This window comes from Coregonus clupeaformis, chromosome 31 (genome assembly GCF_020615455.1).
Source record: "Coregonus clupeaformis isolate EN_2021a chromosome 31, ASM2061545v1, whole genome shotgun sequence".
Taxonomy (NCBI): Eukaryota; Metazoa; Chordata; class Actinopteri; order Salmoniformes; family Salmonidae; genus Coregonus; species Coregonus clupeaformis.
This window is the reverse complement of record NC_059222.1, coordinates 44693829-44709776: the sequence shown is the minus strand read 5'-3', so window position 1 is coordinate 44709776 and position 15948 is coordinate 44693829. Positions and strand designations below refer to the sequence as shown.

At 42.1% G+C, this 15948-nt stretch overlaps 1 protein-coding gene across 2 annotated transcripts in view; it reads right to left on the bottom strand.

The window, feature by feature from the left end:
• Positions 1-311: 311 nt before the first annotated feature.
• LOC121547758 (poly(ADP-ribose) glycohydrolase) overlaps positions 312-15948 on the bottom strand; it is a 96262-nt gene continuing 80625 nt past the window's right edge. For both annotated transcript variants that reach the window (XM_041859177.2, XM_041859176.2), the window contains exons 14-18: positions 12221-12299; positions 11848-11956; positions 7455-7560; positions 3647-3775; positions 312-508 (exon numbers count right to left, since the gene is read on the bottom strand). In XM_041859177.2, the coding sequence (XP_041715111.2) occupies positions 387-508; positions 3647-3775; positions 7455-7560; positions 11848-11956; positions 12221-12299 (545 nt within the window). In that variant the 3' untranslated portion in view covers positions 312-386. The remainder of the gene's footprint in view (positions 509-3646; positions 3776-7454; positions 7561-11847; positions 11957-12220; positions 12300-15948) is intronic.

Below are 15948 nucleotides of genomic sequence, written 5' to 3'. Positions count from 1 at the left end.
TAGTGACACATCTTCTCTCCAGTGCAGAACAGAGTAACTAGCCAAAGACTGAAGATCAATGTAAAAAATATTTTTATTTCTCTGAGCTCTCTCCTCTCTAATAACTGCTATTCATTCTTTCCCTTTACTGGACTTCTGACAGCTGATTAATTTAGTGTGGATATGTGTGGGTGTAAAAAAAAAAGAAAAAAAGACACATGACACACTCACAAGATGGATGGCAATCTTTGCTTTACCTTCCCAAATCACAATCGCAACACATCGAAGCTCTATCCAATTATGCATTAGCTACCAGTAGATGGAGGGGGGCTGCGTGTGGTGTGTGCGTGCGATGTGGTGTCTAGGGGGAGCCGACCTGTGTGTGTGTGTGTGTGTGTGTGTCTGGTCTAGGGGGAGACAGAGCTGACCTCCTGGTAGATGAAGGAATAGAGGCTGACGTCAGGACAGCGTGTGAAGCAGCTCTGACACACTGAACTGTAGTACTGACACAGGAAACTGTACAGAGCCCCTATGGAGACAGAAACAGAGACCACGTTAGATACATCATTCATTCACCAAACAACCACAGCAGAGAATCAGGAATAGAGGGCAAACGCTGACAAATGGTATTGTAATTCTTCCTGATTTTACAGGTTGTGATTTAATACAACAAATTGTTTACCAAAAATACATAATTCTATAACCAATATAGTTAGGTGTATGCCTTTGCAATGTGCAAAATACTCCAATACATTTCAGTGTTGTATGTATAGAACTATAGAACACCAGACAGTGTTGTATGTATAGAACTATAGAACACCAGACAGTGTTGTATGTATAGAACTATAGTACACTAGACAGTGTTGTATGTATAGAACACTAGAGAGTGTTGTATGTATAGAACACTAGACAGTGTTGTATGTATAGAACTATAGAACACTAGACAGTGTTGTATGTATAGAACTATAGAATACTAGACAGTGTTGTATGTATAGAACTATAGAACACTAGACAGTGTTGTATGTATAGAACTATAGAACACTAGACAGTGTTGTATGTATAGAACTATAGAACACTAGACAGTGTTGTATGTATAGAACACTAGACAGTGTTGTATGTATAGAACTATAGAACACTAGACAGTGTTGTATGTATAGAACACTAGACAGTGTTGTATGTATAGAACTATAGAACACTAGACAGTGTTGTATGTATAGAACTATAGAACACTAGACAGTGTTGTACAGTGAGGAAAAAAAGTATTTAGTCAGCCACCAATTGTGCAAGTTCTCCCACTTAAAAATATGAGAGAGGCCTGTAATTTTCATCATAGGTACACGTCAACTATGACAGACAAATTGAGAAAAAAAATCCAGAAAATCACATTGTAGGATTTTTAATGAATTTATTTGCAAATTATGGTGGAAAATAAGTATTTGGTCACCTACAAACAAGCAAGATTTCTGGCTCTCACAGACCTGTAACTTCTTCTTTAAGAGGCTCCTCTGTCCTCCACTCGTTACCTGTATTAATGGCACCGTGTTTGAACTCGTTATCAGTATAAAAGACACCTGTCCACAACCTCAAACAGTCACACTCCAAACTCCACTATGGCCAAGACCAAAGAGCTGTCAAAGGACACCAGAAACAAAATTGTAGACCTGCACCAGGCTGGGAAGACTGAATCTGCAATAGGTAAGCAGCTTGGTTTGAAGAAGTCAACTGTGGGAGCAATTATTAGGAAATGGAAGACATACAAGACCACTGATAATGTCCCTCGATCTGGGGTTCCACGCAAGATCTCACCCCGTGGGTTCAAAATGATCACAAGAACGGTGAGCAAAAATCCCAGAACCACACGGGGGGACCTAGTGAATGACCTGCAGAGAGCTGGGACCAAAGTAACAAAGCCTACCATCAGTAACACACTACGCCGCCAGGGACTCAAATCCTGCAGTGCCAGACGTGTCCCCCTGCTTAAGCCAGTACATGTCCAGGCCCGTCTGAAGTTTGCTAGAATGCATTTGGATGATCCAGAAGAGGATTGGGAGAATGTCATATGGTCAGATGAAACCAAAATAGAACTTTTTGGTAAAAACTCAACTCGTCGTGTTTGGAGGACAAAGAATGCTGAGTTGCATCCAAAGAACACCATACCTACTGTGAAGCATGGGGGTGGAAACATCATGCTTTGGGGCTGTTTTTCTGCAAAGGGACCAGGACGACTGATCCGTGTAAAGGAAAGAATGAATGGGGCCATGTATCGTGAGATTTTGAGTGAAAATCTCCTTCCATCAGCAAGGGCATTGAAGATGAAACGTGGCTGGGTCTTTCAGCATGACAATGATCCCAAACACACCGCCCGGGCAACAAAGGAGTGGCTTCGTAAGAAGCATTTCAAGGTCCTGGAGTGGCCTAGCCAGTCTCCAGATCTCAACCCCATAGAAAATCTTTGGAGGGAGTTGAAAGTCCGTGTTGCCCAGCGACAGGATTTTTTCTCTCTCATTTTGTCTGTCATAGTTGACGTGTACCTATGATGAAAATTACAGGCCTCTCTCATCTTTTTAAGTGGGAGAACTTGCACAATTGGTGGCTGACTAAATACTTTTTTCCCCCACTGTACATTGTAGAGGGAGATCTGATGTGAGCCAGGGGAGTACAGTAGATATGGTAGAGGGAGATCTGATGTGAGCCAGGGGAGTACAGTAGATATGGTAGAGGGAGATCTGATGTGAGCCAGGGGAGTACAGTAGATATGGTAGAGGGAGATCTGATGTGAGCCAGGGGAGTACAGTAGATATGGTAGAGGGAGATCTGATGTGAGCCAGGGGAGTACAGTAGATATGGTAGAGGGAGATCTGATGTGAGCCAGGGGAGTACAGTAGATATGGTAGAGGGAGATCTGATGTGAGCCAGGGGAGTACAGTAGATATGGTAGAGGGAGATCTGATGTGAGCCAGGGGAGTACAGTAGATATGGTAGAGGGAGATCTGATGTGAGCCAGGGGAGTACAGTAGATATGGTAGAGGGAGATCTGATGTGAGCCAGGGGAGTACAGTAGATATGGTAGAGGGAGATCTGATGTGAGCCAGGGGGAATACAGTAGATATGGTAGAGGGAGATCTGATGTGAGCCAGGGGAGTACAGTAGATATGGTAGAGGGAGATCTGATGTGAGCCAGGGGAGTACAGTAGATATGGTAGAGGGAGATCTGATGTGAGCCAGGGGAGTACAGTAGATATGGTAGAGGGAGATCTGATGTGAGCCAGGGGAGTACAGTAGATATGGTAGAGGGAGATCTGATGTGAGCCAGGGGAGTACAGTAGATATGGTAGAGGGAGACGCGTCTTAAATCATCAAATGCATTTCAGTATTAAGTGAGTGCAATTAACTACCAGGTACAAACAAAACCCAGAAGTGTTTCTGCCCTCCAGGACTGAAATTGAACAGGCCTGGTATAGAGAGAGCCATGGGAGTAGCCTACACATGGAGAAGAAGATGTGCCTTACCGACGCTGACGTGTCTCTGTGTGAAGGGTTAGGGACATGGTAGTACACATTGTGGAGAGGGAGATTGTATGTGCCTTACCGACGCTGACGTGTCTCTGTGTGAAGGGTTAGGGACATGGTAGTACACATTGTGGAGAGGGAGATTGTATGTGCCTTACCGACGCTGACGTGTCTCTGTGTGAGGAAGTAGTGCATTTCGTAGACGTCTTTCATCAGGGCGCTGTCACCAAAGGTGAAATAGGCCACGTCTCGGCCCGCCTCAGAGGCTGCCAGAATCTGGAGCAGAGCTGGAGGGAGTGGGGAGATGGGGGGAGATGGAGAGAGAGGGAGAGGAAGGGAGAGAGAAACCGTCTATACAGGGCCGATGCTTTCTTCAGATACAGTACAAGACAGGATACCAGGATCCTAGAGTAAACACGCTGAAGACTGCGACAACACAACCAGATTCAGCCAGAGCAATTTAAACTGTCATATTTCACACCAGGACTCAGAATGAATTAAGAAATGAATGAATACCCAGTCCCCCCACTGAGGAGCCAGACTTAGTCACCGTGTGAGCAGGGGAAGGCAGGTTCTGGCCCCAGAACCTTGTGAATATTTCATAAAGAGTCTGGAAATAAAGTCTGCTGATTAATAAAGCAACCGGGACAGAGAGGCAACAGTAACGAGCTACGAACACTGCTGAATAAACATCTGCAACGCTGGGGGCTGAGGCTTCTCTTTTCACAGACTTTCAGTTCCTCCTTTTTCATGTTGTCATCACTCTTCCAACTTGTCCCACAATTAAAAGCATGGATGGAGCTATTTGAGAGCAAAACCAAGTAAACAGAGGGGAACACTGGGCTATATTAAGTGTCTGTTCTCCCCAGAGGCATGCCATTAAGAAGACAGTGGGCTAAGAAAACTGCCAGTTGACTTCATAGAGACAGGGGTCCTGCCTGCCTGGCTCTGGACCGGCGCTAGGCTGATTAACTAACTGGTTCTGGACCGGCGCTAGGCTAATTAACTAACTGGTTCTGGACCGGCGCTAGGCTAATTAACTAACTGGTTCTGGACCGACGCTAGGCTAATTAACTAACTGGTTCTGGACCAATGCTAGGCTAATTAACTAACAGGTTCTGGACCGGCGCTTGGCTAATTAACTAACTGGTTCTGGACCGGCGCTAGGCTAATTAACTAACTGGTTTTGGACCGACGCTAGGCTAATTAACTAACTGGTTCTGGACCGGCGCTAGGCTAATTAACTAACTGGTTCTGGACCGGCGCTAGGCTAATTAACTAACTGGTTCTGGACCGGCGCTAGGCTAATTAACTAACTGGTTCTGGACCGGCGCTAGGCTAATTAACTAACTGGTTCTGGACCAATGCTAGGCTAATTAACTAACAGGTTCTGGACCGATGCTAGGCTAATTAACTAACTGGTTCTGGACCGGCGTTAAGCTAATTAACTAACTGGTTCAGATAAATAAATACAAAATCGAATCCATTTTGAATTCAGGCTGTAACACAACAACATGTGGAATAAGTCAAGGGGTATGAATACTTTCCGAAGGCACTGGATATACTGAGTATACCAAACATTAGGAACACCTTCCTAACATTGAATTGCACCCCCCCCCCCCCCTTTTGCCCTCAGAACAGCCTCAATTCGTCGGGGCATGGACTCTACGAGGTGTCGAAAGCGATCCACAGGAATGCTGGTCCATGTTGACTCCAATGCTTCCCACAGTTGTGTCAAGTTGGCTGGATGTCCTTTGGGTGGGGGACCATTCTTGATACACACGGGAAACTGTTGAGCGTGAAGAACCCAGCAGCGTTGCAGTTCTTGACACAAACCGGTGCGCCTGGCACCTACTACCATACCCCTCGTTCAAAGGAACTTCAATATTTTGTCTTGCCCATTCACCCTCTGAATGGCACACATACACAATCCATGTCTCAATTGTCTCAAGGCTTAAAAATCCTTCTTTAACCTGTCTCCTCATCTTCATCTACACTGATTGAAGTGGATTTAACAAGTGACATCAATAAGGGATCATATCTTTCACCTGGATTCACCTGGTCAGTCTGTCATGGAAAGAGCAGGTGTTCCTAACGTTTTCAAGCCGATTTATGTCAAAACTGTGACTAGGCCACTCAGAAACATTCAATGTCTTCTTGGTAAGCAACTCCAGTGTATATTTGACCTTGTGTTTTAGGTTATTGTCCTGCTGGAAGGTGAATTGGTCTCCCAGTGTCTGGTGGAAAGCAGACAGACAGGCTTCCTCTAGGATTTTGTCTGTGCTTATAGCTCTGTTCTGTTTATTTTTATCCTAAAAAACTCCCTAGTCCTTGCCGATGACAAGCATACCCATAACATGATGCAGCCACCACCATGCTCGAAAATATAAAGAGTGGTACTCAGTGATGTGTTGTGATGTATTTTCCCCAAACATAACACTTTTTTTTATTCAGGACATGACGTTAATTTCTTTGCCACATTGTTTTCCAGTTTTACTTTAGTGCAAACAAGATGCATGTTTTGGAATATTTGTATTCTGTACAGGCTTCCTTCTTTTCCCCTCTGTCATTTTGGTTAGTAGTTTAGAGTAACTACAATGTTGTTGATCCATATTCAGTTTTCTCCTATCACAGCCATTAAAACTCTGAGCTGGTTTCAGCCAGTGTATTTAGTCTTAAAGCACCACTGGGTGCTAACTGTTAGCGGTAGCGCAGGAGTCTGGCGGTGTCCTCCTATGAGCCCCTCTGCCTATAGACAGTGGTGTAGGAACACTAATGGGATCGTTACCATGGAAATGTACTTGAATTACACAGAGTCCCGATTTGTTTTACTTTCAAATGTATACCAAACGAAAACCACTGATTTCAAAGTTTTACAAACAATGGAACACCTTGAACAATTAAACTATTCGCTTTTTACAAAAAAACAAATATACAGGAAGAACTGTGCAGATACAACGTTTGGTGGCAAAATACAATTGAGGGAGATTTTACCGTAATTCTGTTACCAAACTTTGCATCTGCACATCTTTTCCAGTAAACCTTTATTTAATATTTTTTACTGTGTCAATTGTTCAAAGTAGTCATTGTGCATAGGGTTTGTATGGTTTGTTAAACTTTGAAATCAATGTTTTTTTTTTGTTTGGCATACATTTTAAAGTGAAAAATCGGGAGTCTCAGCGTAATTCCGTTATCGTGGAATTGCCCCTAGGTCCATAATGGATGGGTGGGCTGGGGCATGCGATCAATTCCACTGTTAATGAAAAATATCAACGTTGTCATTTGATCAATAAGTGGGCAGACAAATAGGCATTAAGTAAATGAATGTATTCCACAGCCAAGGCTAACGAGAGAGGGGACAGGCCATACTAACTGCAATGCGTTCCAAATGGTACCTTATTCCCTACTTTTAGTGCACTACTTTTGGCCAGGGCCCATAGGGATCTGGTCAAAAGTAGTGCACTATATTATAGGGAACAGGGTGCCATTTGGGACTCATGTCAGGACTGGAGGTTCAAATCATACTCTTTCTCTTCTATACTCAACAGTACAGTCCACTGGAGGTTCAAATCATACTCCTTCTCTCCTATACTCAACAGTACAGTCCACTGGAGGTTCAAATCATACTCTCTCCTATACTCTTCTCTAACCCTGTCCACTTTGGACCGCGACGACGCAGAAGTATGTTAAATGTTAAATTCTTTAAAATGTGTTTTTCGAATAAGGTTTTATAGCAAAAATGGTGATATGTGGTTGTGTTTATTTTTTTTAACCTAATTTAGTTAAAGGCACCTATTGCAAGTTGCCCTGGATAAGAGCAGAGTTTAAACTTGGGCCGGAACAGAAAATGAGTCCTGGCACATATTCAGTCCACCAAAAGAAGTGGAAAAGAGTGTCTACTAAATGACTCAAATGTAAATGTAACATCAGCCATTTTGAGTAAGTGCTATGCTGCCCCAAGCTTACCTTTAAACCTAGCGTCTCCCCCGAACACTCCACAGCCCCAGTTCCCCGTAGCAACCGCAGAGAGATCCTCACTCCTCTCCCCCGGGCGGGAGAAGCCACAGTATGCCTAAAGGAGGGGAGGGGGGAGAGAGAGAAAGATTTGGAAGATATACAAAACAAAACACAAAAAAGAGCAACCACATTTCTCAGACATGGGGGATCATGTAAATTGCACTGGTGAGAAATAAACTGAGTCGTCAGTTGGTCAATGCTGATGTGAGAATACTGATGTGACAGTATGTCAAGTCATCAGACTAGGGCAGGCCCTGGCTGGGTACCAGTAAGTAGTAATACGATGAGATCTCATTAAACTACACTAAAGCCAGAAGGAAGCCTTAGGGCTCCTCTGATCACTGTTTAGTGCAGTTCCACATCTCTGTTCAGTGCAGTTCCACATCTCTGTTTAGTGCAGTTCCACATCTCTGTTTAGTGCAGTTCCACATCTCTGTTTAGTGCAGTTCCACATCTCTGTTTAGTGCAGTTCCACATCTCTGTTTAGTGCAGTTCCACATCTCTGTTTAGTGCAGTTCCACATCTCTGTTTAGTGCAGTTCCACATCTCTGTTTAGTGCAGTTCCACATCTCTGTTTAGTGCAGTTCCACATCTCTGTTTAGTGCAGTTCCACATCTCTGTTTAGTGCAGTTCCACATCTCTGTTTAGTGCAGTTCCACATCTCTGTTTAGTGCAGTTCCACATCTCTGTTTAGTGCAGTTCCACATCTCTGTTCAGTGCAGTTCCACATCTCTGTTTAGTGCAGTTCCACATCTCTGTTCAGTGCAGTTCCATATCTCTGGTAAGTTCCATAACGTAATCATGAGAACTCTAGTATGGTCCTATACATTAACACACGTAAATGGAAAATATATAACATAACAATGTAATGCATGCTGCCTGCCGGGCCTAAAGCTTGGCACATTATTAAATTCAATGCATGCTGCGTGCCGGTCCTAAAGCTTGGCACATTATTCAATGTAATGCATGCTGCGTGCGTAAAAAAAAGCCCTGAGGAAAGATCCGGTTGGCCTGAGTATTAACCATGCATTTTTAAAATGATCATTTAACAACTTCACAGTTCACACATATTAGAGCTTGATTTCATTTACACGTCGTAGAACTGCCAATTACACCTATCCGACCTACGCCCCATTCACATCTGGAAGGGATTTTGATATGGATTGACTTGACAAGACAGGTGTCTTCTAACATTGACACGAGGCACCTCAGCAAATTAAATGATGGATATATACGCAAGGGGCTCTGGACATCCATTTTCACTTGGGAATTAAGGTGACTTAAGTGAGAATGAATGCTGAGTACGGCTCCTCCCCCGTCGTGTCCCAAATGGCACCCATTTCCCTACATAGTGCACTATGGGCCCTGGTCAAAAGTAGTGCACTATATAGGGAATAGGGTGCCATTTGGGATGTACCCCCCCTCTGTCCAGTGGTAAATTCTAGGGTTTAAAAGGGCAGATTGGGCAGTTTCTTAAACAACCCTGCAAACAGAATTGCTCTCCATGTTCGGGTTATTTTTCACCTCCTGTTAGAACGGTCAGCTTTTTTTCTTTCTTCCTGAAGTGAGACTTCACAACATCAACGTAATGTCTTTTAATTTCACTTTGTCAATTACTATCAGATAATATTATGTGAAGAAATGGATACCTGAAGTATTCTGATGTAATCTACCACCATTGTCAGGTTGCTATTGTAAAAAAAGAATGTGTTCTCAATAACTTACCTGGTTAAACAAAAGGTTAAATAAACTTGATTTGGATCAACTAATGCATAAAATAGCAGATCATAATGGGACATGATAGCCTTAATTAACTAGCTAAACATTTCATCACTCAAGATGGCATCTTCCATTCTTAAACCAACTCCAATGTTTACCTCAGAGGAAGAGTACACGTTAGTCATTTCAGATGACGTTACATTTGGCAGCAGTGACTATGAGATCATTGTGTTGTCTTTGTCTGATTGTATGCAATGGCTCGACACTAAAGCTATTAAATCAACGTGACAAGGCTAATTTCAACTTAAATGCCAATTAAGGTTCTCACTGATGCATATAATCATTTTAAAGGAACGACACACACACACACACACACACACACACACACACACACACGGATGGAAGATCAAAGCTTAACATCAAACAGCGATAGCTGTAGACTAACGCCCTCCTTACTTCCACCGTCATTAATATTACAGATATGTTCATATTTGTGTCTACAGTACAACGGACGACAAATTTTACTTAAAGCAGAAGCACTCCAGATATGAGAAGCAGAGAATGGGTGATTCCCAAGGACGTAGCCAAGAATATATCTAGAGTGCCTTCGGAAATTATTCAGACCCCTTGACTTTTTCCACATTTTGTTACGTTACGACATTATTCTAAAATGGATTAAATACATTTTTTCCCTAAATCTAAACACAATACCCCGTAATGACGAAGCGAAAACAGATTTTTAGAAATCTTTGCAAATGTATTCAAAATAATAAACAGAAATACCTTATTTACATTAAGTTTTCCGACCCTTTGCTATGAGACTCGAAATTGAGCTCAGGTGCATCCTGTTTCCATTGATCATCCTTGAGATGTTTCTACAACTTGATTGGAGTCCACCTGTGGTAAATTCAATTGATTGGACATGATTTGGAAAAGGCACACACCTGTCTATATAAGGTCCCATGTCAGAGCAAAAACCAAGCCATGAGGTCGAAGGAATTGTCCGTAGAGCTCCGAGACAGGATTGTGTCAAGGCACAGATTTGCAGAAGGATACCAAAAAATGTCTGCAGCATTTAAAGGTCCCCACGAACACAGTGGCCTCCATCATTCTTAAATGGAAGAAGTTTGGAACAACCAAGACTCTTCCTAGAGCTGGCCGCCCGGCCAAACTGAGCAATCAGGGGAGAAGGGCATTGGTCAGGGAGGTGACCAAGAACCCGATGGTCACTCTGACAGAGCTCCTTAGTCCCTCTGTGGAGATGGGAGAACCTTCCAGAAGGACAACCATCTCTGCAGCACTCCACCAATCAGGCCTTTATGGTAGAGTGGCCAGACAGAAGCCACTCCTCAGTAAAAGGCACATGACAGCCCGCTTGGAGTTTGCCAAAAGGCACCTACAGGACTCTCAGACCATGAGAAACAAGATTCTCTGGTCTGATGAAACCAAGATTGAACTCATTGGCCTGAATGCCAAGCCTCACATCTGGAGGAAACCTGGCACAATCCCTACGGTGAAGCATGGTGGTGGCAGCATCATGCTGTGGGGATGTTTTTCAGCTGCAGGGACTGAGAAACTAGTCAGGATCGAGGGAAAGATGAACAGAGCAAAGTACAGAGAGATCCTTGATGAAAACCTGCTCCAGAGCGCTCAGGACCTCAGACTGGGGCAAAGGTTCACCTTCCAACAGGACAACGACCCTAAGCACACAGCCAAGACAACGCAAGAGTGGCTTTGGTACAAGTCTCTGAATGTCCTTGAGAGGCCCAGCCAGAGCCCGGACTTGAACCCGATCGAACATCTCTGGAGAGACCTGAAAATAGCTGTGCAGTGACGCTCCCCATCCAACCTGACAGAGCTTGAGAGGATCTGCAGAGAAGAATGGGAGAAACTCCCCAAATACAGGCGTGCCAAGCTTATAGCGTCATACCCAAGAAGACTCGAGGCTGTAATCGCTGCCAAAGGTGCTTTAACAAAGTACTGAGGGTCTGAATACTTATGTAAAATATTTTTTATTTTTTTATTTTATTTTTTATAAATTAGCAAACATTTATTAATGTCTATATTCATTTTTCCCATGTTTATTCCATTACAGACACCCTAATGCATACTTTTAAATTATATTATATGAGCTAAACTAAGAAATACAAATATATATATATATATATATATATATATATATATATATATATATATATATATATATATATACAAAAATGTTCCTTAAGTAGAACTTGTAGAGAGTAGTAATGCTTCTGTCCCCACTACAACAACAAAATACTTAAATACATGTAAATTTGTTGTTGAAACATTTAATTGCAATACTGTAGAATTCCATTCATTCCTATGGAGGACTGCTCCTGCTGGGGAGAACCAATATGGCCGCCCGGTGGCTTCAAAGCCTCTCATTGGCCAATACATAGCATCAGCAATCCAGGGGTTTATATATACGTCATTGACCCCAACCCAACAAGACGACCATGTTCATTTTATAAGTTGCCAAATGGTTACATCATGAATGGGCGTTTTGTATTCATTATCCATTTTCTTTTTTTTACTGAATGGTGTGCATGAAATCTCCAGCCACGAACTATGCTCATCTTATCAAGTAACCACTACTCACCTTATTCAGTTCTCTGTTCATTTTATCAGGGTGAAACTGTTCGAGGATGTTCCTGAACTTCAGAGCGTCCATCGCTACGATCTCTGTGCACCTCCTCTGCCAGGAGTCTCTGTGGACGACAGGGTTAGGGCAAATCATTCAAATGTATTTTATAAAGCCCTTTTTACATCAGCAGTAGTCACAAAAGTGCTTTACAGATAACCAGTCTAAAAAAACAAACAAAGAGCAAGCAATGCAGAGGCACAGTGGGAGGAAAAAGTCATTAAATCATGCTCTTGGTAATTGGTTAATCAATATTGTAAACAACTTCAGAGCGAAATCCCTTAAATATGTAGAGTGTATTTTAAAAACAGTCTGATCAGAAAGTAAGCACCTTGGGGTCTTGTCCTGATGTTTGCCGTCCCATAGGTAGCTCTCTGCATAGCCAGTGTAGGTACTGTACTGCTCAGTACCTGGGGGGGCCCAACAGAACAGAAACCATTCAGAATCAGACCAATATCAACAACTAATCAAGATTAAAGGGATAGTGCGCGATTTTGGCAAATTCACTTCTTCTATTTACTCCGAGTCAGATGAATTCAGGGATACCATTTTGATGTCTCTGCGTACAGTTTGAAGGAAGTTGGAGGTAGTTTTGCGACCCAATGCTTACTAGCGTTAGTCTACTGGTAGACTTCCATTCATAGCTTTAGCGTTGGCTCGCAAAACCACCTTCAGCTTCCTTCAAACTGTACGCAGAGACATAAAAATTGTATCCCTGAATTCATCTGACTGGGTAAGTAGAAAAGGGCTTAGGTTGCCAAAATCGCGCACTTTCCCTTTAATGTTAGCCTATGACACTATCTTTGAATGAGAGTATCAACAGAGCATCAAATTACTGACAAATGACATCAGTGACTGACAATGGCCAAAAAATGAGATATTATTTGAATAGGTGAGATATTATCAGGAAAATAAACTGTCAGGAAAGCTGTGATTTTTACAGCCAGCCAATTGCTTAATCTTTTTGTTAATTATTTCATGTGAAGTGATGCCACAGGAGAGCAGCTGTCTGCAACAACAGGAAGGTCAACGTATTACCTCCCTAGGAAGAAGAGAGAGCTAGGCTGCGTCACAAATCAAAATGGGCCCTGGTCAAAAGTAGTGCACTACAAAGGGAATATAAAGGGTGGCATTTGGGACGCAGCCCTAGAAACACAGTTAGCAACAGCTCAGCCGACACGGGAGGAAGGGATGAAGGGGGAGGGTTCAGAATAACCGAGGGCACAAATTAACCTCTCATTCATTAGGCCTCATTAGTACCTGCGGTAGCTGTGTGTGTAATTGCAGTGTATGTATTTGTGTGTGTTTGTGTACAAACAAGAGCTGATTACTGGAGCATGGTCAGTGGGCCTCTCCTCTCGAGAAGGAAGAATCTCACGAGCCATTCTACATTTGACAAGCCCGGGACGTCATTAATACTCAGCTCATATTTGATTTATTTTCCTAGTGAACTTACTCATTTTATGTATTTAACCAGGATTGTCCACTCCGTAAAAATTACAACTGTTTTTCAGGGAGTCCTGGTAAGTAATCACTGCCTCTGTAAGACATTGATGCACCATCTCGTGTGTGTGCTATTCCAGTTCCCAGAATGATACAAAAGGTTTAGCAAATGTAGTGTTCCAAAGAACTAGGGTTGGGCGGTATACCGTATATATCGGGGTATTTGGAAACGTTTTGAATATATTTGACGTTTTGAATATATTTGAATATTTGTAGCTACTTTTTAATTAAATACTTGCAATATGTTAGGAGATAAAGCAGATTGCGCGCTTCATTTCAGCTTTCGCATTTTACATTATTAAGCTTACCGTAGTTCCCCTGAACAGCAGCCAGTCACGTGTTTGTTGTAAATAGCACAACGTGAGAAAGCGGAAGCTGGTGAGTCCATAGCATTCTATATCTATAGGCGCGTCTCTGTTGTGTACATGAGGTGATTAAGTTTTACACTTGTATCCAATTCACTACTAAATGTTTGCCATCATTTACAGAAAATATAGTAATGCCAATGGTGGAGGTGTTGCTGTTTATATACAGAACCACATTCCTGTAAAGCTTAGAGAGGATCTCATGTTAAATACTGTAGAAGTAATATGCCTACAGGTTCATCTGCCTCACCTAAAGCCAATTCTGGTGGGAAGCTGCTATAGACCACCAAGTGCTAACAGTCAGTATCTGGATAACGTGTGAAATGCTTGATAATGTATGTGATATCAACCTACCAGGGTGGTTACAAACAGTACAGGAATTAAATAATCAACATGTATTGATCATATCTTTACTAATGCTGCAGAGATTTGTTTGAAAGCAGTATCCAAATCCATTGGATGTAGTGATCACAATATAATAGCCATATCTAGGAAAACCAAAGTTCCAAAGGCTGGGCCTAATATTGTGTATAAGAGGTCATACAATAAGTTTTGTAGTGATTCCTATGTTGTTGATGTAAAGAATATATGTTGGTCCATGGTGTGTAATGAGGAGCAAACAGACATTGCACTTGACACATTTATGAAATAGCTTATTCCAGTTACTAATACGCATGCACCCATAAAGAGAATGACTGTAAAAACGTATAAATCCCCGTGGATTGGTGAGGAATTGAAAAATTGTTTGGTTGAGAGGGATGAGGCAAAAGGAATGGCAAATAAGTCTGGCTGCACAATCGATTGGCGGAAATTGAGAAATCATGTGACTAAACTGAATAAAAAGAAGAAGAAAATACACTATGAAACAAGGATAAATTACAAAGAATGATAGTAAAAAGCTTTGGAGAACCTTAAATGAAATTTTGGGAAAAAAGGCAAACTCAGCTCCATCATTCATTGAATCAGATGACTCATTCATCACAAAACCAACTTATATTGCCAACTACTTTAATTATTTTTCAATTGGCAAGATTAGCAAATTTAGGCATGACATGCCAGCAACAATTGCTGACACCACACATCCAAGTATATCTGACCAAATGATGAAAGTCAAGCATTGTAATTTTGAATTGCGTAAAGTGAGTGTGGAAGAGGTGAACAAATTATTGTTGTCTATTAACAATGACAAGCCACTGGGGTCTGACAACCTGGATGGAAATTTGTGAAGATAATAGAGGACGATATTGCCACTCCTATTTGCCATATTTTCAATTTAAGCCTACTAGAATGTGTGTGCCCCCAGGCTTGGAGGGAAGCAAAAGTCTATCCCCTACCTAAGAATAGTAAAGCCCCCTTTACTGGCTCAAATAGCCGACCAATTAGCCTGTTAGCAACCCTTAGTAAACTATTTGAAAAAATTGTGTTTGACCAGATACAATGCAACACACTTTCAGCATGCTTATAGAAAAGGACATTCAACAAGCACAGCACTTACACAAATGACTGATGATTGGCTGAGAGAAATTGATGATAAAAAGATTGTGGGGGCTGTTTTGTTAGACTTCAGTTCGGCTTTTGACATTATCGATCATAGTCTGCTGCTGGAAAAACATGTGTTATGGCTTTACACCCCCTGCTATAATGTGGATAAAGAGTTACTTGTCTAACAGAACACAGACTGTGTTTGTTAATGGAAGCCTCTCAAACATAATCCAGGTAGAATCAGGAATTCCCCAGGGCAGCTGTCTAGGCCCATTACATATCTTTAAAAATGACATGCCACTGGCTTTGAGTATGCGGATGACTCAACACTATACACGTCAGCTACTACAGCAACTGAAATAACTGCAACACTTAACAAAGAGCTGCAGTTAGTTTCGGAATGGGTGGCAAGGAATAAGTTTGTCATGGATATTTCCAAAACTAAAAGCATTGTATTTGGGACAAATCATTCACTAAACCCTAAACCTCAACTACATCTCATAATGAATAATGTGGAAATTGAGCAAGTTGAGGTGACTAAACTGCTTGGAGTAACCCTGGATTGTAAACGGCCATGGTCAAAACATATTGATACAACTGTAGCTAAGATGGTGAGAAGTATGTCCATAATTAAGCACTGCTCTGCCTTCTTAACCCATGGGGTGGCGCACAATTGTCCCAGCGTCGTCCAGGGTAGGGGAGGGAATGG